The sequence below is a fragment of the Acartia tonsa genome, chromosome 5 (assembly GCF_053477335.1).
Source record: "Acartia tonsa isolate MP-2025a chromosome 5, ASM5347733v1, whole genome shotgun sequence".
Lineage (NCBI taxonomy): Eukaryota > Metazoa > Arthropoda > Copepoda > Calanoida > Acartiidae > Acartia > Acartia tonsa.
This window is the reverse complement of record NC_137264.1, coordinates 43,931,738-43,959,310: the sequence shown is the minus strand read 5'-3', so window position 1 is coordinate 43,959,310 and position 27,573 is coordinate 43,931,738. Positions and strand designations below refer to the sequence as shown.

The 27,573-nt window shown below is 32.8% G+C and overlaps 3 protein-coding genes across 6 annotated transcripts in view; all 3 read right to left on the bottom strand.

Moving 5' to 3' along the window:
* Positions 1-317: 317 nt before the first annotated feature.
* On the bottom strand, positions 318-2,784 carry LOC145319606 (uncharacterized). Its single transcript, XM_080161837.1, has 3 exons — positions 2,682-2,784; positions 2,177-2,287; positions 318-483 (listed from the first exon to the last, which is right to left on the bottom strand). The coding sequence occupies exons 1-3, from the start codon at positions 2,729-2,731 to the stop codon at positions 339-341; spliced, it is 306 nt and encodes a 101-aa protein (XP_080017963.1). The 5' UTR covers positions 2,732-2,784; the 3' UTR covers positions 318-338.
* Positions 2,785-2,913: 129 nt separating this feature from the next.
* Positions 2,914-9,768, bottom strand: LOC145319605 (uncharacterized). The gene is made up of 8 exons (XM_080161836.1): positions 9,651-9,768; positions 8,752-8,874; positions 5,654-6,121; positions 5,082-5,236; positions 4,786-4,847; positions 4,002-4,097; positions 3,515-3,619; positions 2,914-3,127 (listed from the first exon to the last, which is right to left on the bottom strand). The coding sequence occupies exons 1-8, from the start codon at positions 9,727-9,729 to the stop codon at positions 2,929-2,931; spliced, it is 1,287 nt and encodes a 428-aa protein (XP_080017962.1). The 5' UTR covers positions 9,730-9,768; the 3' UTR covers positions 2,914-2,928.
* A 3-nt stretch (positions 9,769-9,771) lies between these two features.
* Positions 9,772-27,573, bottom strand: part of LOC145319602 (5'-3' exoribonuclease 1-like) — a 53,123-nt gene continuing 35,321 nt past the window's right edge. For 2 of the 4 annotated variants that reach the window (XM_080161833.1, XM_080161832.1), the window contains 20 exons: positions 22,880-22,945; positions 22,270-22,383; positions 21,688-21,830; positions 20,879-20,936; positions 20,315-20,413; positions 19,484-19,597; positions 18,906-18,982; positions 18,226-18,322; positions 17,398-17,492; positions 16,706-16,817; positions 14,876-14,949; positions 14,417-14,507; positions 13,927-14,214; positions 13,682-13,786; positions 12,930-13,146; positions 12,431-12,572; positions 11,994-12,154; positions 11,535-11,596; positions 10,667-10,741; positions 9,772-10,374 (listed from right to left, as the gene is read on the bottom strand). In XM_080161833.1, the coding sequence (XP_080017959.1) occupies positions 10,195-10,374; positions 10,667-10,741; positions 11,535-11,596; positions 11,994-12,154; positions 12,431-12,572; positions 12,930-13,146; positions 13,682-13,786; positions 13,927-14,214; positions 14,417-14,507; positions 14,876-14,949; positions 16,706-16,817; positions 17,398-17,492; positions 18,226-18,322; positions 18,906-18,982; positions 19,484-19,597; positions 20,315-20,413; positions 20,879-20,936; positions 21,688-21,830; positions 22,270-22,383; positions 22,880-22,945 (2,370 nt within the window). In that variant the 3' untranslated portion in view covers positions 9,772-10,194. Of the gene's footprint in view, positions 10,375-10,666; positions 10,742-11,534; positions 11,597-11,993; positions 12,155-12,430; positions 12,573-12,929; positions 13,147-13,681; positions 13,787-13,926; positions 14,215-14,416; positions 14,508-14,875; positions 14,950-16,699; positions 16,818-17,396; positions 17,493-18,225; positions 18,323-18,905; positions 18,983-19,483; positions 19,598-20,314; positions 20,414-20,878; positions 20,937-21,687; positions 21,831-22,269; positions 22,384-22,879; positions 22,946-27,573 lie in introns of all 4 variants that reach the window. The other 2 variants (XM_080161831.1, XM_080161830.1) reach the window with 2 other exon arrangements.

Here is a 27,573-nt window from a genome sequence, read left to right as displayed (position 1 = left end):
TGGTCATTCTTTGTTGTTATGTGTATTTTGTTGTATAAAAAGTTTAAAGTTCTATTAACTAGTAAATGCTATCTAAAGTTGTATTTATGACAAAAAAGTTTTTGCCATATATAACACGCAACGAAGTTGAAAATAAAAAACTCATTTTTTAAGGAAAATCCCTGGTAAAATCTCTTAATTTTAATCAATAACTTTATATTATGCACTACTACGTTATTTAAAATAGAAAAAACTTACAGTTCACTATTTTTTTAAAAATGCACTTCGTGAAACTATCCCTTTAAAAGAAAACAAATTACGTTCCGTTAGAGGCCTCTAGGTGCGTAGCCGCTACATTATTACATATAAGAACCAACTTCTGCCTGAGTAAGATAAACACTTTGAGCAGTTTTATTGATATTGTTGTGCATATGCTGATGATGCTGTTGGTCAGGATCATCTACACATTCACCTTCAAGTTCACTTCCAGGATGGTTTGAAAATCTAAAAATATTTAAAAATTTATAATATTTATGGAGAACTCATCCGAAGTAACCCAGCCGCAGCTGTTTCGCACTATTTATGGACAATCTACAAACACAGCCGCAAAAATGTCTGTTACGTACGTAAATTGGGTCAAAAAGAAGAGCTAAATAGCGGCTAAGGGTAACATAATGATAAAAGGTTTATAGAATAGGATTTCTCAATGAATGAAAATAACATAGACTTAAACGAATACTAGAGATATTTAAAGCAATACGAGCCTTAAATAGTTAACAAGGATGACAACATCCATAAGTAGCGAAGCACAAAAAATAAAATCGTGGATGGTAATAAGTACAAGTAGATTTAAAGTGTATTTATTAATTGATTTATTACAGAGAACTGTGAAAAATACAAAAATAGCCTAAAACCTGCTAAAAAGCGGTCCTATCGCCATCGATGTTTTATACTTAATTGTGCTCCTTAATGATGGGAATGTTGTCAAAAAATTTCAGCATTCTATCTTTTATAGGAGCTGAGTAAATCCCATTTCCCCCATAGCGTTACGGACTGACGGACGGACTGACGGACTGGCGGACAAAGTGAATTATAGAGTAGCTTCGCTACTAAAAATAGAGCAAGGACAACTAAAGAGGAGTATGAACGAGAGCAATTGATTCTAAGAACCAAAGTAGTGATTCTAAATTTTTTTTTTGTGAATATGCAAGGGTTATTAAAAGCGAAGCTTTTCTATAATTAGGGTCGGTCCGTCCGTCACAAAGGGATAGGTTTTTTCGTTAATTTAGGCATGTTTGAATTGTCCTATCGATTTTAAACTTTGCATGGTGATTCCTTTAGTAGTTAGGTACGATTTAGAAAGCGTAGCAACTCTATAACCATAACAAGAATGTCCGTACGTCCATTTTAAACATGTTGATTTTTTTTACTTTTTTAACAACAAATTTTTATGTGATCTAATCACCCAATTGATCTGATTTTTTGTATGTTGATTCCTGGGACAACAAAATATAATGTTAAAAGAAAATCAACTCTATAATCAAGTCCTAAAAATGTAAGTATGTCCATAAACATTATCCTGTATCAAGCAGTTTTTCAACAAACTTACTTACAATTTTGCTTCGATTCTTATACACATTTATATTCTGATTATTCAGTTCTGACACTATGTAAGTGTTAATGTCCGTTTGTCCTACCGTTTCTGTGCTTCGCTTTTATGAATGTTGTCATCCTTGTGTTTAATATCGTTATATCAAATTTAAAAAATAAGTTTCACCATGGTTTTATACCTATGAATTTTTTTTTGAAATGTTGAGCATTTTAGCTACATATCATCAAATGTTTAGTTGAGTTCAAACTGCTATGACATAATAGTAAACTTTTCATAATGAAAAGTGTTAACTTGTAATATTGTGAACATTTTTATTAGTGTACTTTTGTATTTTGCAGCATTTGTTTATGTTTTGGCGTTTTATTTTATTTGAACCTTTGAACTCAACAAAAAATGCTAAACATTTCAAAGTTTTATTCATAGAAAACCATGGTGAAACTTAATTATTTTTAGTTGGTATAACTATATCAAATATTCACACAAAAAAATATTTAGAATCACTGCTAGAAGGTGCTTAGAATCAATTGCTTTTTTTCGTATATAAATATAGAACACACTTTGTGTTTAACCAAAAATACCATCTACCTATGATTAATCACATCTGGTATCTTGCCCAATTTCATGGCCCTGTATTTTTTCATGTACACCCGCATTTTTTCCTTCTGCTCTTCGGTATTGCTTTTAGGTCCGGACCCACTAAAATTAATCAAAAATTAATAATTATCATCCACAAATAAGTTGGTCTATGACCATAATTTAATTCTCACGGTAAAAAAGTATTAGTGATGTAAGCTTCCTAAGAAATTAATCAAGTAAATGGTGCTTTACCTCAAAATACCTAACGAGCAAAGAATACCCCTCCCTTCATTTATTTTCATTTATTTTTGACATAAATTGAAAGTAAGGGTGTATCTATTTTTGTTAACCCATCATTTTTACACAAAACGCAAAAAAAAGGGGAATTCATATGAATTGTAGTGATGTGTTAAATAAGCAACTTTAGGAAGCAAAATTAAAGACAAGTTTTGTTTCTACGATTTGTGTATTCTAAATGTACTTGTTTATTAAAAATATAAAATGAATAAAATACCTATGGTATCTATTATTATGAGCTCGGAGTCCACTTGCTTGTCTAATCATAAATCAGTTTATTTTCATTAATTTAATAATATTACCATTACATAAGCATCAAATAAAACATCGTCAGGATTTAAAGGATTGTTGAATATTTTTTTGTCAAGTTTAGAGTACCTACCTACCTAATATTACTTTTGAGCTTCACTTTAATGGATGTGTTTAAATTCACCTTCATGTTTCTAGGGGTGCAGTCACTAGTATTACAATAAAATAATAATAACAGATGTACTTTTTGTGTTTATAGAAAACAAACTTTTCCTGAATAGTTTTCCACAGATATTGCAGTTAAATTGTTTGGTGTCACTGTGAAGGAATACATGTTCTTGCAGGGCACTCTTACTAAAGAATCCTTTGCCGCAACGAGAACAAACAAATTTTCTATTCTTCTCTTTTTCTTCCCTGGAATATTTATTAATAATAGATGAAGAATTTTCATTAAAAACAAGGATATTAACCAATTGAACCCATAAAAGCAAATGCAATGACTAAAAATATAGAAAAAGTTTTCGAAACCATCATATCAAAAATAAAAATTAAGTAAGTGTAACAATTAATTCTTAAATGTCAGGAGAATCTTCACCAAACATTTTAGAAGCCATTCCTATATATACACAACTATAAACTTAGAACCAAAGTGAGTTCTATCTTAAACATACTTTATCAGTCAAGATAGTAAAAGCTAGGAAAACCATTTTTCCTCAATACCGGTGATCATTGATAGACGGACGTACATTATAATAATAAAAACAGCTGGCCTTATTCTATTGTACTACACATAAATTTTACCTTGTAGAGTGCATATTGGAATTGTGCTGTTCCAAAGACTTCTTATCAAAGAACTTCTTATTGCATAAATCACATGAGTATTCTCTATCACCATAGTGATACTTCCTTCAAAATGGAAAAATTAAATCAGTCATTTGCTTAAATCTTACCAACCACTGAAAACTAATTCTTTAAAATGAAGTAGCAATTTACAAAGAGTACCTACCTATGCAAAAATAGTTTAGATGTACTCAAACAGTTCTATTGATATGATTAAGATGATTACTTGATAATAAAAACATTCCCACCCATCCATTATATGGTTGTATTTCATTCTTATACAGGAAAACACTTAAGCTCAAAACAAGGCGAAAGATCCATAAATACAGAGAAGCTTCGTATCTAATATATTATCACTATGTATTGTAAGTTGTTCATAGTAGAATATTTATCATTTACATGACAGAAAGTCCTAATAATAGAATAGCCGCGCTGATTAAACCCTTACCTATGAGATTCAAGTTCGTAGTCATAGTAGAATCTTTTTAGACAAATATCACAGGAAAATTTGGCGCCAATTTTGTGTTTTATCTTCAAATGATATCTGAAAGAAAAAGTAAATTTTATTCTAAAGTTTGTGTGTTTCAGTATGATCTCATAAACCATAAAATTTTAAGCGAATATACTGTTGATCAAAAGCAGGTTTAAGGCTATTTTTCAGAGGAGGACAGTTATCCCCTTATCCCATAATATAGAGTTTTTGTTTCTGTAGCTTAAGTTTTCGATAACTATTGAGTACTGAGTTCTTCATTTCATGGTTTTAGGTTATTCAAATTATTTGGATAGTTTAAGGCTAAATTAAGTTACCCCTACACATTGAATACATAGCTTCTAAAAGCTAGGGGAGCATTTTCTTTCAGAATCAAATGTCCCTTGGGAAAAAAAACTGTTACAATTCTTTTTCCATTCAACAAATATAACAAAAGGAATTAACATAATAAAAAAAAAGTGTTACATGCATAGCATGCGATTTGGAATTTTGTAATGAATATCTTCCCAGGGATCAAGGATAAGACAATGGCTGATAAATTAATGTACATCCCCAATGATGATACACAAATTTACCCTTCTTTTTAGCTTAAGATTAGTGGTTGAAACGTTTGAACACCCAAATTAATAAAGTAACTAATTTAAATTTACTAAAGTAGTCCCCAAAGTTGTAAAGCCAACAAATAAATTTTGGGACTAGTGTAATAAACAGCCCAATGTCCCTTCACTCCCTGATATCCTACCTAAGTCTTCTCGAGTTTGAAAATTCTTTATCACAGAGTTGACACTTAAAATATCCAGAATTCTAAAATAGATTAGATTTAAATTATAATACAATAGTGATGCCCATAAGTAGCGGAGCGTCAGCATGCAAAATGAAAATGGTCAAACAATTTTAGGGGTGACGTAAATTAGAAAAAGTTTGATATGTGTTAAATCCCAAGCTATGTTTTCTGTCGTTTTACCCTCAACATAAATTTACCCCCCCCCCCCACATCTCTTACACAAAAAGCATTGACGTCTTTGATCTAAAGCTGACCTGTTGTTTAATAAAATCCGCCAGGTTACTTTTCTCAGGATGTTTCTTGGTTATGTGCGCATCCAGGTACTTCTGGTCTGAATAACACTGCCCACACATATTACAGGATATCAAGCTTTCCAGATCTTTCTTGGCGTGCTTGGATGAGGTATTGTCTAAAATTAGTTTAGAAATAATACAAAACATTTTCTGACAATTTGACCATGAAACAAGGACGACAACATCCATAAAAGCGAAGCTCTGAAATGGTATGAAAGACAAACATTAACTCTTGTAGAGTGTCAGAACTGAATGTACAAAATATAAATATATAAGTTTTGACAAAATTATACGTAAATTTGTTGCAATACTTCTTAAATACAGAATTCTATTTAAGGATATACTTACATTTTTAGGACTTGATTATAGAGTTGCTACCTACGCTTTCTAAAGCGTACCAAACTACTACAGGAATCATCATGCAAAGTTTTAAATCGATAGGGCAATTCTAACATGCCTAAATTAACAAAAAAAAATATGTACGGACCGACCCTAATTATAGAATAATCACGGTGGTTAAATCAACAACTTACTTTTTCTTGCTTTCTTTGGTTTAGGCTTTTCTTTAATATCTTCTGTTTCTTCATCATTAAAAATATTCTCCATTAGGTCATTCAAGGCATTACCTTCAGAGTCAGATTCAACAATAAAATCTTTCATTTCATTTTCAACTTTTATTCGTTTTCTTCCTCTTTTCTGCTTTAATTTTTCTTTTAAAGAAGTTTTTACTTTAGATCTTATTTCTTTATCATATTTTGAGTTTTGCTTTTCTGTTTCAGAAGTATCAGATTTGGTGTTGCAGAGTAGATCAAATAAGTTATCTATATCAGCTTTATTAAGAACAGCCTCTTCTAGTTTATTTTGCGGATTTTTAGTGTCTTTATTTTCATGACAAATTATCTGAGAGTGTGCAAGGTGATGTTTGAATGGAAGAATGGCCGCTTGAACTTGGTTAATACTGTAATCAGGTACAATTATCACAGATACATCTTCAACATCACCTGAAAAGATCAACAGATTTAACAGATACAAATATTTTATCTAATGAACTTGAACTAGTAAAAGTCTAGTATTTACATCAACGGTTGACCGTCTTATTTTTTTTAAATTAAGAAATATGTTACAGGTAGGAAATATATATTTTAATGGGCAATTACTGTTTAAGCCTCTTTCTTTACTTTTCCTATGAGAAAAAAAACCTTTCACGATGTTACTTAAAAAAAAGAGAGAACTCGATCGGTTTAGTGGTTAGGTAGTTTATTTACCTTGTGATATGAGGTACTTGAGAAAGTGTGTGTGTACTAGCAGTAACTTGTGGGTTGTGTACACCCCATCACTGCAGACTATCCTAGCTTATTTACCTTGTGATATGAGGTACTTGAGAAAGTGAGTGTGTACTAGCAGTAACTTGTGAGTCGAGTACACCCCATCAATGCAGACTATCCTAGTTTATTTACCTTGTGATATGAGGTACTTGAGAAAGTGTGTGTGTACTAGCAGTAACTTGTGTGTTGTATACACCCCATCACTGCAGACTATCCTAGTTTATTTACCTTGTGATATGAAATACTTGAGAAAGTGAGTGTGTACTTGCAGTAACTTGTGAGTCGAGTACACCCCATCAATGCAGACTATCCTAGTTTATTTACCTTGTGATATGAGGTACTTGAGAAAGTGTGTGTGTACTAGCAGTAACTTGTGTGTTGTATGCACCCCATCACTGCAGACTATCCTAGTTTATTTACCTTGTAATATGAGGTACTTTAGAAAGTGTGTGTGTACTCGCAGTAACTTGTGTGTTAAGTACTCTCCATCACTTCAGACTAAAGTGTGTACTAGCAGTAACTTGTGGGTCAAATACACCCCATCACTGCAGACTATCCTAGTTTATTTACCTTATGAGGTACTTGAGAAAGTGTGTGTGTACTAGCAGTAACTTTTGTGTTGTATGCACCCCATCACTGCAGACTATCCTAGTTTATTTACCTTGTAATATGAGGTACTTTAGAAAGTGTGTGTGTACTCGCAGTAACTTGTGTGTTAAGTACTCTCCATCACTTCAGACTAAAGTGTGTACTAGCAGTAACTTGTGGGTCAAATACACCCCATCACTGCAGACTATCCTAGTTTATTTACCTTATGAGGTACTTGAGAAAGTGTGTGTGTACTAGCAGTAACTTTTGTGTTGTATGCACCCCATCACTGCAGACTATCCTAGTTTATTTACCTTGTAATATGAGGTACTTGAGAAAGTAAGTGTGTACTAGCAGTAACTTGTGGGTTAAGTACTCTCCATCACTTCAGACTAAAGTGTGTACTAGCAGTAACTTGTGGGTTAAATACACCCCATCACTGCAGACTATCCTAGTTTATTTACCTTGTGATATGAGGTACTTGAGAAAGTGTGTGTGTACTAGCAGTAACTTGTTTGTTGTATGCACCCCATCACTGCAGACTATCCTAGTTTATTTACCTTGTAATATGAGGTACTTGAGAAAGTGTGTGTGTACTCGCAGTAACTTGTGTGTTGTATACACCCCATCACTGCAGACTATCCTAGTTTATTTACCTTGTGATATGAGGTACTTGAGAAAGAAAGTGTGCACTAGCAGTAACTTGTGAGTCGAGTAAACCCCATCAATGCAAATTATCCTAGTTTATTTACCTTGTGATATGAGGTACTTGAGAAAGTGAGTGTGTACTAGCAGTAACTTGTGTGTTGTATACACCCCATCACTGCAGACTATCCTAGTTTATTTACCTTGTGATATGAGGTACTTGAGAAAGTGTGTGTGTGCTAGCAGTAATTTGTGTGTTGTATGCACCCCATCACTGCAGACTATCCTAGTTTATTTACCTTGTGATATGAGGTACTTGAGAAAGTGAGTGTGTACTAGCAGTAACTTGTGAGTCGAGTACACCCCATCAATGCAGACTATCCTAGTTTATTTACCTTGTGATATGAGGTACTTGAGAAAGTGTGTGTGTACTAGCAGTAACTTGTGTGTTGTATGCACCCCATCACTGCAGACTATCCTAGTTTATTTACCTTGTAATATCATTATGAGGTACTTGAGAAAGTGTGTGTGTACTAGCAGTAACTTGTGTGTTGTATACACCCCATCACTGCAGACTATCCTAGTTTATTTACCTTGTGATATGAGGTACTTGAGAAAGTGAGTGTGTACTAGCAGTAACTTGTGAGTCGAGTACACCCCATCAATGCAGACTATCCTAGTTTATTTACCTTGTGATATGAGGTACTTGAGAAAGTGTGTGTGTACTAGCAGTAACTTGTTTGTTGTATGCACCCCATCACTGCAGACTATCCTAGTTTATTTACCTTGTAATATGAGGTACTTGAGAAAGTGTGTGTGTACTCGCAGTAACTTGTGTGTTGTATACACCCCATCACTGCAGACTATCCTAGTTTATTTACCTTGTGATATGAGGTACTTGAGAAAGTGAGTGTGTACTAGCAGTAACTTGTGAGTCGAGTACACCCCATCAATGCAGACTATCCTAGTTTATTTACCTTGTGATATGAGGTACTTGAGAAAGTGTGTGTGTACTAGCAGTAACTTGTGTGTTGTATGCACCCCATCACTGCAGACTATCCTAGTTTATTTACCTTGTAATATGAGGTTCTTGAGAAAGTGAGTGTGTACTAGCAGTAACTTGTGTGTTGTATACACCCCATCACTGCAGACTATTCGCACATTTTCATAAGTTGTACAGCATGATAAAAATTTCTGATCATTTGTTAATACTTAAGCAACTTTGTAGTAGATAACAAGGATGAAAACAACAATAAGTAGCGAAGCACATAAATATACAAGTAAAATATCAGCCAAGCAGATGAGAGAAATTTGAGTTTGAAATATTCATGTTCAATACGTTGTTAATTGAAATTTTCAAACAAAACTCTGAACGTTTATCAAACAGAACATTAATCTCACATATTGAATAACACAGAGACATTTTAAGTTGATGATTTGTTACACTATACAATTTCTTTAATGAATATTAATGTCTCCTAAGGCATTACAGATAGATACTTAGATAGACCAAGTGATATATAGTGGTATTGATAAAAAAACATGAGGTACCTAGGTAATATTAATAAAGCGGGAAATGTAACTATATATCATATATGCATTCACCCAAAAGCTTTAAAATAGGTATTTTATATTTTTTACCCTGCGGGATAAAAGAATTACCTTATTTAAAGGATTGATAATAACCTTTCAGTTTCAATATTATTGATAATAAAGATAATAGACGCATCTCACAGTTTCAGTTTGTTTATACATACCTACCTATTTAAAAAAAAACAATAATGTCCAAAACTAAACATTATCGTGCGCGCTTCACACCTCAATTGTTTTTGGTTACATAATAAATATGCTTTTTGCAGGTGATACAAAAACTACACAAACATCAAGAAAAAACATACAAACTCGTACAGACCGACTGACACACCCTACAATGAGACAGCTGCGCTTTTAAAATTGCTTTAGTATCTTTCCTTCCAGTTATGTAATAGAAGATTAAAATTTTCTGAGTCAAAACTATCTGCTTCTGACATATTTGTTTCATTTTCCTCCATTTTGTCATAAGTTATAATACATTATTATTTATTATATAAATATCTGAAATACAAGTTACAAGTCAGGTTCTGAAAGAAATCCACAAAAAAAACCCATAAAACTAAAGAGAAAAAAATGAAAATTAAATTTAAATTAAGTTTATTTTAAAAATTTAAAGTAACATGGTTGAATTTTATTTGTTCTTAGTCATAAGAAATGTTCTACAATTGATTTCAAAAGAGACAAAAAAATATGCAAATCCAAGTAAATGAAACTATAATTTTGAAGAAAAAAGAAAGACCTTAATTTTACTATATTATTGTGTAAGTAGTCAAAATTAAATCTTACATTATTTTAAAAATTGATTGGGATACATTCAAAAACATTTACTAAAATCTAAACTGCATGATTGATATTAACAACAAATACATCTATTTAACAAAAAGATTGAAATGAAAAAAATATCACAGTCATCTTCATGCTATTTACTCCATGGGAGGCCCAAAATTTGCCGCCAATTTTAGTTTAGAACCACCTCTGCCCCCACGTCCTCTACTTCCACGCCCCCTTCCTCCTGCCCCTCTGGCACCACCTCCCCGCCTTGCCCCTTCTCCAGGTTGACCGCCGGCGCCAGAATAGTCGGAGGAATCAGTCTTGTTGTCACCCTGAACAAATGAATATGTAAAAAAACTAACCTAAAAAGATGGACAACCGCCCATTTTTTCTGACACTTGGATGCAAAAAAGGCTATAGAGCACGAATTGTTGATTTACTGGTGGCCCCGGTTAAATTATAGCTTTTAGCTGTCAAGTCCAGCTGAATCATACTATTGCAATTGCTGCTGCTCCTGGTCAAATTCAAATTTTGCAAAGTATACACAATAATGTTACAATTTTTTGTTTTTTATTTTGGTAAATGAATTCAAAGGCAAAGAGTTTCTAAAATAAAACTGTTTACCTCAGGTTCTCTAGATGAGCTGTGTGTTGATCTAGATTCGCTGGAATCCTTGGACTGTGCTGCCCGTTTAGCCACCTGGTATATAGAACCTTTTAATTACATTACATTAAAATACAAGACATTTTAGTTTTTGGCATGCGTAATTATAACAGGGATAAGAGATGGGAAACGTAGGAAAATATTATTTCAGGCCTATTTCATCACTAGGCCTAAAAACAGTAATGAGATGGTGCAGTAGTTCGTATTGAAAATTATCAACAATAATGAAATAGCTAAATACGTGCAAAGAAAATAAAGGGGCCTAATCTATGGCCAGTTCCTTTATGAAAGACTAGTTGCTTACCCTATAGCCTCTAGGGTAGGGCATTGGAGGTCAGGATAATAGCCTAAGACTACCAAAGATATTTATATATATTCCTTGAAAAGTAAAGACAATATTTTCTGAGATCTTTAGCTTCAGACAAACAACCTTATATATATTATTCACTCATTATATGATTATTTAAACACAAACAGGAAATCATCAAAATACTTTGCTTCATTATCTTTACAATCATTAAAATTATTGTCCACAAGAAAAACAAATTTAGATTTTTGAAAATCTAACCTGAAACTATTATTCTCTATGTAATTTTAGACATATTTTATTTTTGTGGCAACGAGATCGAAGCCCTTTGGATACTTTAATTTATTTTGATTAGTGGATTCCAATGTAAAAGTGTCCAAACTTTTTAACCAATATATTTATATACAGAAAATTTTGTTTATCATCATTGAAAATGCGCATCAAATTATCATCTTATCCCTTAAAGATCCCTAACAAGTCTGAAGTCAAATGAAACATATGAAGTTAATATTAATAGCTGACCTGAAGTGGAATAAAAGGATCAGTCTTGGGTTTACTTGAGCTTCGTTCTTCTGACAATCCACCTAAAATGGCGCAAAATTATTTTAATGTTTCGTTAAACAAGTATTTGATTTTTCTGTGCTTTCCCAAAAGTGCACGTTGAGCACGCCTGCCCTACCCCATTCTTATTTTGGAAATATTGAAAATAAGGAGGGGGTGGGGGGATAACTTACCCTATGCCTTAATAGCAGGGACTATACCAGTAGTTTTCATATTTGTAACAAATATAAAATCTGACCTTACCTTCCGTAAAGTAACAAAAAAGCAAAAGAAACCCCCCCCCCCCTTATTCAAAATTCATTTTAAAAATAGGTGCAATTCATTGGATTGTTGTAGCGTTGTTTGTTCTTTGAAGAAATATTTGTCTGTATGTTATACACAAGTGAAGACAAACTAAAATAAATGAAGATATTTTATTACCTGAGGTCTGATTGTTGGCAGAAATGTTCAACATCTTCTTCAGACTATTCTCCATCTGAGCAACACTGTTGCCATCATCCTGTTGGTAATCCTGTGGATGCTGGACAAATGGAGCTGGTGGGAATCCACCCCGACCTCTGGTGGAAATATTTTGTCCTCCTCTTAAATAATAAATATTACCCAATCTTCTATTTTGCATAATGTCTAAAAAATACATTTATTAACTTTGTATAGGATAATTTTAGAGGCATAAAAGAAACAGAATGTCTGTCTGTGTGTATCAAAGGATCTCGCTAACCGTTCAACCGATATAGTACTCCACTACTACAGTAAAGCTTCCAAAGGTTTTTAATATTTTGCGGGAGGGTACCACCGCCTTCCAAGATAAATCGCTGAAGCCATGTTAAAAGACCTGAACAAGGAAACTATTTTATTACCTGGAGCCGTAACCACCATCTTGACCTCTGTGCTGCTGTTGACTTCTACCAGCTCCTCCACCTCGACCAAATGGTTGTTGTTGTTGGAACCCTCCTTGGCCTTGGTGATACCCTCCTCCTTCATAGCTTTCTTGATATCCACCTTAAAAAGGATTTATTGTCAGTAATTCTAATTACCAAGAGTTACTTTTTTTTTATTTTCATGGATAGGAAGATAGGACAGTGAACTTTGTATACTTTGACGTAATGACATAGTGAACTAAAGTGAGAACATCCTGATTATAGAGCAGCTGCGCTACAATAGATTTATTACCCCAGATATCAGACAGAATAATAATCCAAACAACTTATATATAGTAATCATAATCATAGCTGACTCATTAAATAGATGAGATGAAAACTAAAAAATGTGGTCAGATTGTTCTTCACTGTGTTCCTATTAGCCAAATTGAGTGATTAGAATTTCTATATTTATTAGTACTTCTAAAACTCTATCTACCTTGATAACCACCACCTCGCTGTTGATGAAAGCCTCGTTGTTGGCCTCTCATGTTAGGACTAGCCTGTGACTGGACACCAGCAGGCTGAGACTGGCCCGGACCTCCAAGTGACTGCCACAGAGATTCCATGAAGTTTTGCTGGTTTTCCATCATGGCGATGGGTTTATCAACCTGCTCACTCTCACGCTTCATGATCTTCACTCCTTTCATCAAATTCTAAATAAAATAAATTAAGAGTTTTGGAAAACAGACAACATTTATTTGGTGTACGGTTGGAATAAATTTTGATTGTACAAAAGGAAGTTATTGTTATTTTTATTACTTGACAATTCTTAATTATAGAATTGAAAGGGAGGGGGAGTTATATTCTTTATTCCTGTTCCGAATCCCGTACTACATTAAAGAAGTGATGATTTATAAACTCTGTTTGACAATAAGGTTTTTTAAAGTCAGAAAAACGAAAGTACTCATTTAAAATCATGTATTTATTAAGAACCAATTGAATACAAGGATGAATTTCCATCCTCTCACTTCCCTTTAGATTAAAACAATATATTCATGGAATATATAAATCTATCTATCTTACTAATAATCTAACTCTCAAAATCTGTCAATATGTCCAAGAAAGGGGAAGAGTGGATGGAGTAGGAAAACAAGGTTTGACCTCTATAACCTTAATACTCTTGCTGGAGGATGGGGATTATCAAATATCCATATATCTAACAATCTAAGTAAGTATCTATCTATCTACCTGAGGAAGGGGAAGAGTGGATGGATCTGGGGGACAAGGTTTAGCCTCCTCAAGACTTGATGATGGAGGATCATCTAACAGAGGATTTATCTGCTTCTTTACTTCCTAAATAATACATTGTTAAAATATAAAATTAATTATGGACAAAACCAAATGAAAAACGGCAAATATACGCCAAAATCGCAAAGTCAAACACAAAGAAAGAATTAAAAGTTAAAAAATTTTATTTGTCAATTAAAAGCTACCTTGTTATTATCTCTGCCATAGTTTTTCCTAGAATTATCTCTTCCTTGCTGTTCATAGTTATCATATGACTGCTGCTGTTGGTAGCCGCCACGACGATTCTGCCGATTGTATTGTTGGCGGTCATATTGTTGCCTATTATCCTGACGGTCATATTGTTGCCTATTATCCTGACGGTCATACTGTTGCTGCCTGCTGTCTTGGCGGTCATACTGTGGCTGTCTGGAGTCCTGACGGTCATATTGTTGCCTGTTATCCTGGCGTTGGTTATTGTATCCACCATTATTTTCCTAAAATAAGTGCATATAATCGTTAGTTTAAATAATATTTAGATTTCTATATTTAACCAAAACCAAAAAGGCTGGTAAAAAAATAAAGAAAAGACGACTTTTACATAATTTCCTTAAAAAAGAACTTTACTGAATAAAACAGGGTGGACAGCATAGGAATCTGAAAATGGCCTTAAACTTTTAAAAATTAAAAAAACTGTACCTGATAAGGGGGTACTACAGCTCTAGGCTTATTATATTCTCTTCGCCTGTTATTTTTGTTATGTGGCTCCCACTGGCGGTATTCTTTGAAACTAAAATATAAATTTAACTTTGAGGACAAGTAAATACTTTTGAGTAGTGCTACAATTCTTGTTTTCGACTGTATTTTCTAGTGTTCCAAGTTGTGGTTTGAAAAGTGGCACCACCGCTGAGGCTATGCCCCTAGAAGCCTCTAAGGAATGGTGGAATAGGTTTTAAAAAGAGGGTAAATTATTCTAGAGATTATTTCTCTTAGGAGCATAACGATACCCATTTAAAAATTGCTGAAAACCTTCCTTGGACCAATAAAAAGTTCTCTGTAAAGAAGAGCTTAATTGGTTAGCAAGATATTTAGCTAAACAGACAGACAAACTTCAATTTACTTTTATATTAGGTATAATTTTCATCTATCTATAAGTACCTGATATTGAGAAGAGCAGAGCCTGGAAGCCTGTATCCACGTCCAGGCGAACAGTTCAAGGCAAGGCCACCTGTAATCAATGTTTATAGCAAACACCATTCATTTTAAGTAGCTGATTTATACATTGATTATCTTAAAATTGCTGGCGAGTAATGCATAAACACTGTAGGAGGACCTAACCCTGGGTAGAATATAAATACGGTTACTTATAACCCAGCGGGGTACTCTGTACCCAATATACAGTGTGGCCACAACCAAAAAAATACTGATACTGAAGAAAAAAAGGAAATACTGAAAATACTGAATCCTAAAATAAGAAAAAATACTGAAGAAAAAAAGGAAATACTGAAAATACTGAATCCTAAAATAAGAAAAAATACTGAAATACTGAACAAAAAAATACAAACACTGAATAAGTAGGTATTTTTTTATATGATTCCTCATTTCAAAATTTCATACCTATATCATACCTTTATAATTTGGGGGATATTTTAAAGACCTCTTAATTTTGCCTCTTAGATTTTCTTGCACCAATTAAGCAGAAAATGACTGATAAATATTTTGAATGATTACAAAACTTAAATACTTTTTAGTTAATTTAAGAGCATGCTAAAAAACTTTACCTTTAATAATCATGCAAAGTACTCACCTTAGATTATTCATTCTATTAGGTAATAGACAAAAAAAATATCTGAAAAAAATACTGTATAAAAGCATCTCAAATATCTAAATAATTTATATTTGAGATGAAATTGAAAAAAAAATGTATATTACCATCATACCTAGACGTCCAAGCTTTTTATTTTTTTTTGGGGGGGGGAGGGGTAAAATTCGCGCGTCGCAATTTTTTTTTACCCCACCCAAAATTTTTACCCCGGGGGTAAAATTTGCTTGGGGGGGGGGGGGTTAATTACCCCCCCTGAAATCTGTTGGCAGGGGTAAATTTTTTTTACTCCCCCCAAATTTTTTTTGGGGGGGGTATTTACCCCCCCAAAATTGTTTGGGCGGGGGGGGGTAAATACCCCTCCTTAATGGTTGGGGGTGCCTACAGCACCCCCAGGTTAGGGGTAAATTTTAAACGGGGGGGGGGGTAAAATGAAAAAAAATTTGGGGGGGTAATCGCCCCTTTACCCCCCCCCCCCTTGGACGTCTATGATTACCATAAAAAAAAACAAAATTAATGTACAAAGTTATAGGGTAATTTAAAGGAAAGTAAAGAAAGGCGCGAAGCGCCGAAAAAAATCTGACATCAACTACTTGAAAAAACATCTTATTTATGCAAAATTTTTTGGAATTTAAGAAATAATGAAAATACTGAATCATAAAAATTTCCAAAAACTGAAAAATACTGAATAAAATTTTCAAATACTGAATATTCAGTATTTACTGAAAATACTGAAGCCCCAATTTCCAAATACTGAAGAATACTGAAGATTTTCAGTATACTGAAGAATATGGCCACGCTGAATATACCTTCACCTATTATGACCTAAAGTAAAACACAAACACCCCTCACCTTTTTTAAAGATTAATTTCAGATCAGGGTAGAAAAGGATTTGTGCTCGACTAGGCATTTTAGGGTAATTGCCAATATTTTTCATTATTCAACTAGAAAAAATAAAGCATTTGACATGGATAAAGCAACAGAAAATATTTTTTTCCCATTTGCCGTCAGACAAAAACTACCACCAAACTTGCTTACCTATATACATTCTAAATACATTTGTGTTTTAATTTACAAATGATAAAACTATTTTATTAAAGTGATCTTGACATAGCCTCGTTGTAAACAAGTCTTACTTCTAATTATGTTTTTATTAACATTCCTGTGAAAGGTTCATCGAAGACGACATCATACAGGAAATCCTCGGGCCTGGAGCCCTTCTGGATTCTTATCAGAATTCCACGTAGTCCAAGGGGCACTGAAAATCCCTCCCTGATAGTTCAGTCATTATAAACTTTTCAAGTAGTAGGTTTTTAATATAAGTTAGGTTTTATATGTCAATAAGTAACAATCGTTATCCTATTCAGCTCATACCAAGAACGAAATTAATTCGGGGGGGGGGGGGGAAATCACGAAACCTATACGTGTTTTTAGCTGTCGTTGGGGGGTCAACATAGTAGAATTTACGACATTTACATCTGTCCGCCAAATATTAATTTAGATTTGTTTCACTTGTTGGTTATACCTTATTTCTGTACCCAATTAAACTTTATAATAACAGTAAATAAAATATTTTACGTCACATCGCGGATTGCAGTCATTTCTCAATGAAAAGTCATTTTTTTGGATAATTTTTTTCTAGCATTTATGAGTTTTCAACTAGTTCATCTCAAACTCAAAAAGGCGTAAAAAGTCTGTAAGTAATCTTACAAGGTTTTGCTCCTCAAATCAATTAATAGAATGTTTTTATTATTTGATTTATGAGCTTTGATCTGATGGATATTTGCATTCTTGTTTTATTACAAAAACAGCAAAATTAGACAAACCTAATTAAATTTTTCGTTTACAATTCCTGATGTTGACAACTCTGTCAAAAAGTCTGAATCTCGTTGCTGGGTCAACTAATCCACTTCCAGTTTTACTGCTAGGCAGATACAACAGCTTCGGTCGGACCTAAACACATAATAAATACTTGGGTCAAGAAGCGGTCAGAAAAATGCATATTTCAGGTGTCAATATTCCAATTAAGGCATGATTTGTTTTTTCTTTTAAGTTTTATGTAGGGTGATTATGTAGAGGGATGGATACTTAGGGGGGTATATCACTGTTCACTTCTACGATTAAGTTTAGGAGGGGTAAAATTTTCAGGAGCCCTTAACAATATACAAAACTCGGAGCATACAACTTCTTAGGTCAAATGATTTATTATGCTTTTATTGAAATTGTACTATGGATTCTTTATACAAACATGAATAAGTATTAAGTTGAAAAGGCTAAAAATGATGGATTGACAAACGGACAAAGTGAATTTTAAGTACGAGTAATGTACATTGTACATATTTTTAGGGGAATCAATTCAAAAGAACAGAGCTGTAACAAAAGAAAAAATTGGTGTGAAAGATTTTTCAAATGTATTTAAAATAACAGCATTTTAATAATGGCATTTTTTAGAAAAGCAATGAAGAGTAAAATTAATTTAATTATTAAGGGATTAAGGCTGGCAGAAATATTATATAGGAACAGGCAGAAAAAACTGGTTTTAATCGTTAATGATTATACACATTTTTATATTCGTAGAAAACTGGATATAAAACGATGCTATACGAAATTTTTCAGTATGGCTGAGAACCAGTTCTAATCCACCGGATATTGATCGGTTTCGAAGCCATACTGGACAGTTGTCAACCTGCATCACAGTTTCTTTGAAAACAGTCTTCTTAGAAATAATAGTTTCCACAGTTTTAACTATATCTTCGTCTAGTGACTCTGTTCCAAATGGTTGCCTAAATATTTTGTAATGAGAACAGAGTACCCAAAAAGGTGTCACAAAGTATATGAGAACGAACAGTAAAAAATAATACAGTAAAAAACATAATAAATAAATCAGTGGGTTTAATGTTATGGTACGACAAGTAAAGCAGAGAGGAAAAGAACAATGGTCTGTTTAGGTATCACAATAGTCTCCAAAGTTTTACAATAAGGTTTTCTTATTCGTTGGCTTAACTTCTTTGGAGATTTTATTTATAAATTTGATTGGTTAGTTCATTGAGTTTAGTGTTTTATCGTTTCAACCACTGATTTTAATCTACAGAAGGGGTAATTTTGTGTGTCATCATTGGGGATGTACGTCAATTCATCGGCCATTGTCTTATCCATTTAGATCCCCGCAAGTCAGGACAATAAAATGAAAATAATAGTTTATGAAAAAATATGAATAAAATAGTTTTAGCAATTAAAGATTCAAATTAGATTTAAATTTTACTGTGTAAAAATCCTGATTAAGAGCTGTTGATTTCATATTGTTGTCAAACGGACTTGTGTGGTTTTGGAGTGACTACGTAACCATAAGTAATTTAGAGACAATACCTGCTTGCATTATTAGTTGGTAGCTGTTCTAACCATGTTGTCAAATCTTTAACACGTTCATCTATATCTTCACACCCCTATAGTAAAATAGAAATTAAGATTTACCCTTAAAAAGATTATGTGACTTAAAACAATTAAATTCAAAAGAGGACAATGGATTGTAAATGATTCTACTACCCCTCAAAACTTTATAAACAAGTTCTGCCATTTGTTGTATCAAAACTTTAAACCTTAAAGAATCCGTAAAGGTGTGTGTTTTAAGGCTTAAAAATAGTAGTTGAACGATAATATTCACTAAATATGTGTATTTCTTATTGAAAAGAACTATAGACAACATTTTTTAAAAAATTAACATAAATTTTTATCGTTCTACTACTGTTTTTAACTTATAACACATAACCTTTACGGATTCTACCAGAAACCTACCCCTCTCTTTGTAGTATCCAAACTTATCCACCAATAATCTTAATCTACAGTAGGTATAATTTTGTTTAACATAATCTTCACACATTGTATTATCCCTATTCCCTAGAAAGATGACATTTACATGTATTATACCAGGCAACCAAAATTCTTACCTGGAAGACGTCTTGTTCATGGTACATGTCATTGTTAACATTGTTGCTGGATGCCAGGTAATCAAACAGTTCGGGAAACTTTTCCTGGTACTCGTGGATCACAGCAACACAAGCCTATAAGAAAATAACATGGATGGCAACATCCGAAAGTAGAGAAGCACAAAAATCATGGATTGATAAACGGACGAAGAAAAATTAAGCAATGTTTATTGGTCATTAAAAAAGCGAAATAATTAGGACAGAAGTATAGAAGAATATTAAGAATGATAAAAATCACGAAAACTACATCAAAAATATTTGCACAACCCATGGATTTTCAGATAAAATAAGTAGGTAGGTATACTGGATGCTCTTTGGAAAATAGAACCATTATTTAAAATAATCAGCAATTTATCTTCTTTAGCAGCAGAGAAAATAATAAAAATTTAACATATCGGTTCAGCAGTTAGCGAGATCCTACAGGGGTGTATATTCTGCACAAGATTTATTTTTTTTCCCCTGCTACAATTTTTTTTATTTTTTTCCCCCTAGTTTTTTCTCACCAAGAAGGGGGGAAAATGGAAAAATATTTAAAGAACTCTACTATATTTTATTTTTTTATTCCTCCTACCAGACATTTTTTTTGGGTTTTTTCACTAAGGAGGGGGGGGGGGGGGGGGAAGTAATGGAAAAATGTTTTCCGTTTTCTTAATTTTTACATTTTTTTCCGCTCCAACCACTTATTTTTTATTTCCCCCCCCCCCCCTTAGCAGGAGATCCCATGTAGAATATACACCCCTGAGATCCTATTAATTTAACATAAGGTTTTAGTCTATTATTATTTTAACGAACCTTGGAGTAAGTCCATCCATTTTCATCCTTTCTGGTAAAACCAGAAACCTCTTCACTTTTCTTATTAAATTTCAGGTTCAATCCAATGTTAGTTTTACTACAGGGATTAATACAAAGTAATATGAGATCAAATACTGAAAAATAACTATATTTTAGGTTCATTAAATTATGATTATGCAAATTTTCGGGTATAGTCCCTTTCGTGGCAACGCCTCTTAAGGGGCGATTCGTAGTATTTACAAAATGGCTTTTGATAGGTTATTTTAGGTTATATATGGTTCGGTGATTGCCCAGCAGGGTTAGAGCCCCCCGCAAAGGCTAGAAATAGAAGAAGAGCTACTGGGAAAATACGAAGAAACGCCCCTTAAGGGGCGCTCCCACGAAAGGGACTATACCCAAATTTTCTTATCTTGAAGGTTGACAACAATTCCGGTCATAAAAAGTTCTGGCCATAAGATGTTGGATAATAGAAAATTGTATGTGTATTGTATTTATTGTAAACGTTTATTGTTTCTCTTACACTTTTGGAAAAAGTATTTACATAATGATTTGTATTAATTTCCTCATTGTGTCAGGCTGCTGTTCTCTTGATCCTCTTATCAAAAATATGGTTCCTGTTATCCTGAGATAAATGAAAAAATTTAAAAACACAGTATCAAAAGGATGACAACATCCATAAAAGCAAAGCTTTGAAACGACATTAGGACAGACGAACATTAATACTTGTAGAGTGTCAGAACTGCATATGCAAAATATAAATATAAAGTATAAGTTTTGACAAAATTATACTTATATTTGTTGCAAAACTTCTCAAATACAGAATACTGTTTAAGGACATACTTACATTTTTGGGACTTGATTATGGAAATGCTTCGCTTATAATATTTTACGTTGGAATCAGTACTCCAAAAATATGATCAATCGGATTATTATATCACATGAAAACTTGTTGTTAAAAAAGTTAAAAATCAACATGTTTAAAATGGACGTACGGACATTTTGGTAACGATTATAGAGTTGCAAAGTTTGAAATCGATAGGACTATTATAACATGCCTAAATTAACGAAAAAAAGCTAACCGTAACGGACGGACCGAACCTAATTATAGAAAAGCTTCGCTTTTAAAAACAAAGAGGAAGATGGTGTTAATATGAATTGTTTATGAATGCTTTAAAAATAAATATGTTTATTAAAAGACTTTTTATTTAAAAATACTTGCAACTCCTCACAAAAATCATGATTGGCTTGTACAAACTTTCAGTGTTCAAACTTTCCAATTATAAATTAAATATAAATGTAACGGGTGATTTTGTTTATCAATTTATCGTTCTATGTCTCACCCTTAAGATCCCTTTATCGTACGTATTTCTCACCTTGAGAGCATATGAGAAGAGATACCAAGGCTCTGAGAGGCTCTGTACGCCGTCTCATAGGTTCTTTCAAACTCCTCTTGCCTCTTGTATACCCCAGTTAGGTCGGGGTCTTCAGAGTGCACGAACTTCAGACGAATTCTTCCCTGTAAATGAAATTAAAGTTCTACAGTTATATTACACAAGTAGGGCCTGTCCGCACGTCTATTTTGTTTTTTGGATCATAGAAAGAAATCGAAGTAACGGTTTCGTCGTATTTTCTAAGTAGCTTTTCTCCTATTTCTAGACCCTGCGAGGCCAATTTCCTCACCCTGCGGGGCAATAATTAACATTTGCCTAACAAAATCTACTGTGAAAATACGACGAAACCCGCTATTTCGTTTTCTTTCCATAATCCTGTTTTTTTTTATAGAAAAAGTATCTAGTTATTAAAAAAATTCCTCTTTCAAATTATTGGAAAAGTCATGTGTTACTAAATATCAATAAAAATCTTTGTATGCTATATATTACTTTTCACGTTTGACGGATTATTTTATTTGGATGGCTATATGGGAAAATAAATCTATTTAAAAATTCTAGGCTCACCTCATGTTTAGGGTCAATAGGATCCAGAACCGACCCCAGGGCTCCAAAGCAAGGATCACCCAGCATAAAGGCCTGGGTGTCCTTCTTAAAAAGTTCCTCTACTGTATAGTAGGCCTACAAATAAATATATCAAATATTTTCTGATCAATTCATAAGATAAAAACGAAGTTATAAAAAGATTATAAATTAAGTTAGGGTTATGTTGCATTTTGGAAAGCTATGCAGGGTTATTTTATTTAACTAGGGTTTTAACATTCTGGTTTTTTACCTATTGAATTGTTCATTTCAAAAACATAAATGAATTAGATTATAATTATTTTGTTTATAAAATAATAATACATAAAACAAGGATAAAATCATTCCTAAGTTGCGAAGCGCAAAAAAAATTGGGGATGGAAAAACGGACAAGGTGAATTTTAGAGGATATATTCATTGTAGAATGGATGCTCGCTCATTAGCATAGAGAAAATTCACACAAAAAATACAACCGTCTTTCTTGAATAGCAGCCAAGAAATTAACGTTTCTTACTAACCGTTTTTAACAGACGGACGGACGTACATTTCGGATTGTAGAATAGCTTCGCTATCAAAAACTAGTAATAATACAAACCTTATATTTTGGATCGTATACAGGAATATCAGCCACAACTGTCTGCAGAGCAAATGGCCTCGCTTCCTAAAATTAAAAAAATTTCAAACAAGAGAAAACATTATTAACCCTGTCATGGAGTATTGTCTTTTCTCTCCTTCTCTCTAAATATATCTATAATACAAAGTAGAATGATGTCAGTCCGTCCGTCCGTCCGTCTGTCTCTTAAGATCTATGTAACCAATGAACCGATCAGATTCTACTCTTCGAATTTTTCGAATTCGCCAATTATTTGCGAAACTTTGTGATCCATTTACATTTTTATTGGCTGGGTAGGTAATAGAAGATGTAATTTTACCTCTTGGGGCAAAGCCCCTAAAGGCTAAGGGCGAAGCCGCTAGTGTATATATATTTATGTAAATCATTTCAATTAAAAACTCCTTAACTATATCACTATTTATGTAAGTCGCCATTTGGCTTTTATAATTCAAAACTGTGCTCAAGTGGTTTGCTGAGAGGCGGCCGGCTAAAAATTTAAAAGTTGTATGTTAGCGTCCAAATGTGTTTTAACAAAAGGAATAGTAGCTTTCGCAATATTGCGTAAAGTTGTGAGTAAGATTCCAGTCAAATGCGCCTATTAGGTTAAACTAATTTTAAATATACGTTTAATTATACTATGCGTTTAATCAACAGTTAGACTTACTAAGCGCATTTGACTGGAAGCTTGCTCATAATTTTATGCAATATTGTGAAAGCTACTATTCCCTTTATCTGTAGGTATCAAAAATGAAGTAACATGACTATAGAAAATAAATATTTCTCTTTAACTTTTAATTTCAGGAATAAATTGCAGATTAACCTATAAACCATTCTGTAATGCGCTATCATTTTTATACTGGTCCTTGATAAACACCAATCCTTCTAAGAGGGATTTTACTAAGAATTAAAATACGCGGAGGTTTTAAAATTATTTGAGATGCAACATTTTAACGTATAAATGAGATTAGCGAATTTTCAAAAAAAAATATTAATTTTCCTTCTTTCAATACCTTTCTACATATTTTATTTAATAATTTCTAGTTATATGATAATAATGTGTGCTATAACCAAAATATTTATGCAATTTCCAATGAACACCACGAACCTCGCATACAAAGCAAATTATGCACGTAAAGAAATCCACGGTGCTCTTGTAAACATACAAAACAAAATTTAGCTAATTTTTGAATATATGTTGGGAATGATAGTAAGAGTATAGGGAAGATCATTTGTCCCAAAATAGGCGAAAATGATTACTATACTAGTATACATAGGTAGGACTTCCATACATGGTCGTGTAATCAAAGGATGTTGTCTGCTAAGCGTTGTTAGGTTACCTTTTACCTTGAACTTGAGAATACTAGGTCGCATTACAAGATAAGCATACCCTACGACTTTTGGAGGCAACTCCCTTTGGCCCTGACCTTGTAAAATATTAATAAGAATTTTGCTATTATCAAAGTATATTTTTAGCGTATTTGCTAAACCACGAAAAATCTACTATACATTGGAAGAAACATAGTGCATCTGTACTAACACAGAGACGTGTAATAGTACAAGTATGATATTGCTCAGTATCTTTGTACTAATACATCGTACTTTTTTTCTAATCCAAATGCATTTCTTGAGTACATTTAGGTTTCATTAGTACAAATGTACCAAGCATAGTTGTTTAATAGTACAAGTAAATATTTTGCTAGTACAAAAATACTATTCAATAGTTCATTTATAGTACAGGTCTACTAATGTTCCCAAGAATGATAGAACTTTTGAACTATCAGTTAAGTAAGAAATTTATACAAGGAAGAATCAAGATTCCTAAATTTTTTTTACGTGGCTTTTCTGCAACTGTGATATGTTGTCTGTCCATCAGTTTCCAGTTTACAAAGAAAGATAAGGGGAAATAGATATGTGAGAAGAGGGGGGTGGGGGGGGGTTCTCAACAACTTACTCTGTCTGTCCGTCAGTTCGTAAAGCTATATAAAAAATGCGATTTTCTCGACTGCTATTTAGGATAGACTGTTGATTTTTAATGTGAAAATACTCATAACCAAAATCATCCAGTAAGTAATTTACTTTGCTCGTAAGTCAGTCGATCATGCTACGAAAAAAACAAATTTTTGTGATTTTATACTAATAAGTTTTTTTCTATTTCAAGGCCATTGAACAATAACATCTGATCTAGAACTTATTTTTTCCGTTTGTATAATTATCCATGATTGTGCAGCGCTATTTATGAATGTTGTCAATGTAATAGTGGGAAGCCTAGTGAAAAGGCTAAAATCATAGCTCCAATAACCAATTGGTTTCTTGAATTAGAAACTAAGATGAATGATTTGTCGAAGTATGTTTTTAACTTATCAGACAACCAAAAAACGTTGATTAAAAGAATTGAAAATCTAGAGGCTACGGTTGCTATCAACGTGGCTTCTGGCGACCTTGTTTCTGATATCGAACGGTCTGCAGGGTATAAAGATTTGTGCAATGAAACTATGCTTGCTTCTTTGAGTAGTAAAGTTCCCAACTTGGATTTAGGCGTTCATATTGACAGGGATTCTGATATTTCTATGATTGAAACGGTTAGGACAAAGCTGTCTTCTACTCTCAATCCTAAAGTTTTGTCGGACGTAGTAATTACCCCATTAGCTAAGGAAACATTTGAAAAAAATGACAAGTTTATCGTTCCAGTATTACTGAAATCCAAAACTAAACAAGGAAAGGCTGCTTTAGATAAGGCCCTAAAGACGAAAGGGTTAGATGTTAACTTTCATTGGCCTAAACAATTGTTTCCAATTATTAAAAGTTTAAGAGAAAAGTACAAAGATTTTAAATCTGAGGACATGGATTTAACCTCTAAGCAAATTCTAATTAGGCCCAGCGCAACCGGAAAATCCATAATGGTTTCGTATAGAAATGGATTGGGTACTAACTGGACATTTTTAGAAAGTTTTAAAACTCCTGCGCCTCAAGCAATGCTTGAAAACACCAAATTCTTGCAACCTTTCTCTAGTAAATATATACAAATGTGAGTAAACAAAATAATCATTGGTTTAAAAAATTCTTGTCAAAATAATGCATTTTTTATATAAACTGCTCCTTTTTGTTGTTACTTTTAAGTGGTATATTTACTGTAAGTGTGAAATGTTATTCCCCCTTTTTCATTCTCCCCCTTCTGCCCTTGGTTGTAATTTACCCCAATTTTATCTTCCTAATTTTTACATTGACATTTCTCATAAATTGCAAAACAATATTTTGAAACATTACACTATGTCTCTTGGTTCAGTTTTATCTTTCAAAAAAGGGATAAACATTTTTAATTTAAAGAAAAATTTTAGTTCTCTTTGTAAGATTTCAGGAGAACCTAAATTTAAAAAGGCGAGGAATTAATATTTGAAGAAGTAATTGTAAGTCTCCCTCCCCCAGTAAACCAGCCTACATCTGGAAATTCCTTTTGTTTAGACAATGTAAAAGTTATAAGCCAAAATATGAACTCGCTGAATTTAAGTCTAGCCTCTCTAGATAAGGATGGGGGTAAGTTTAAAATGAAAATTAATGCAGTTTTAAAAACAAATTCACATATAATTTTACTTCAAGACACGCGTGTGGGTAATAATGTAACATTTCTTAAAAACTATTTAATGATAAGTAAATTCGGAAATTATGATATTTATCTTAATAGCACAAAAGGGGATCGTGGTGTAATCACAATGATAAAGAGAAATTTTTGTCATAAAGTTTATAGAATATTTAAATCTAGGTGTGAAAATGTCCTTATCGTTGATTTGCATATAAATAATGAACGAATGCTTATCATTAACTGTTATGGTCCAACTCAATCTCAAAATAAAGATTTTTATTCACTCTTAAAACAAAAAATTGAAAGTATTGGAATTTCTAAGTTTGTTATTTTAGGAGATCTAAACTGTTTAACATGTGATTTGCCTATAAATTCTAACGTAGTTTTAAATAATTATGAAATTCTTAACATGAGCGCAATACCTAACTTAATACACACAAAAACTTTAGTGTCATGGATAAGGGATGGATTTATTGTAGACAAATTTAGACTTCTGTTTCCAAATTTAAAAACTTATAGTTATATTCCTTTTAGTGTGCAAGCTATAAATAGGTCACGGATTGACCATTGCTTGGCAAGCCCACATTTTAGTCCATTAATTAAAAAAGTTGAATATCCGAATAGGCTATCAAAATATTTTGACCATAAACCTGTCGTTTTCTTAGGAAAAAGTAAGAATATTACTAGACCAAAAGTTATTGATAGCTCCCTACTAAATATTGAACATTTATATTCTACAGTAAAATTTTCTGTGTACAGCTTTATGGTTGATAATACAGAACCTCCAAATAAAAATGAATTAACTCTACTAATTAATAGGATCAATATTTTATCTTTGTATATTCAGGGGCTTGAAAAAACGATCTTAAAGCTACCCAATGACAAATTTTGTAAACATTTACTTGAAGTTTATAGTAATGAAATTGAAGAAAACTGTTCACTATTTCCCAGTATTGAAACTTTTTTGTCTTATAATACTAATTTGAAACCGGACTTAATGTTAGAATGTTTATTAAATGAAATAAAAAATACATGTATATCTTTTCAGTCATTTTATGTTAAAACAACAAAGGAGGAAAAACACAATTTGTCTGATCAA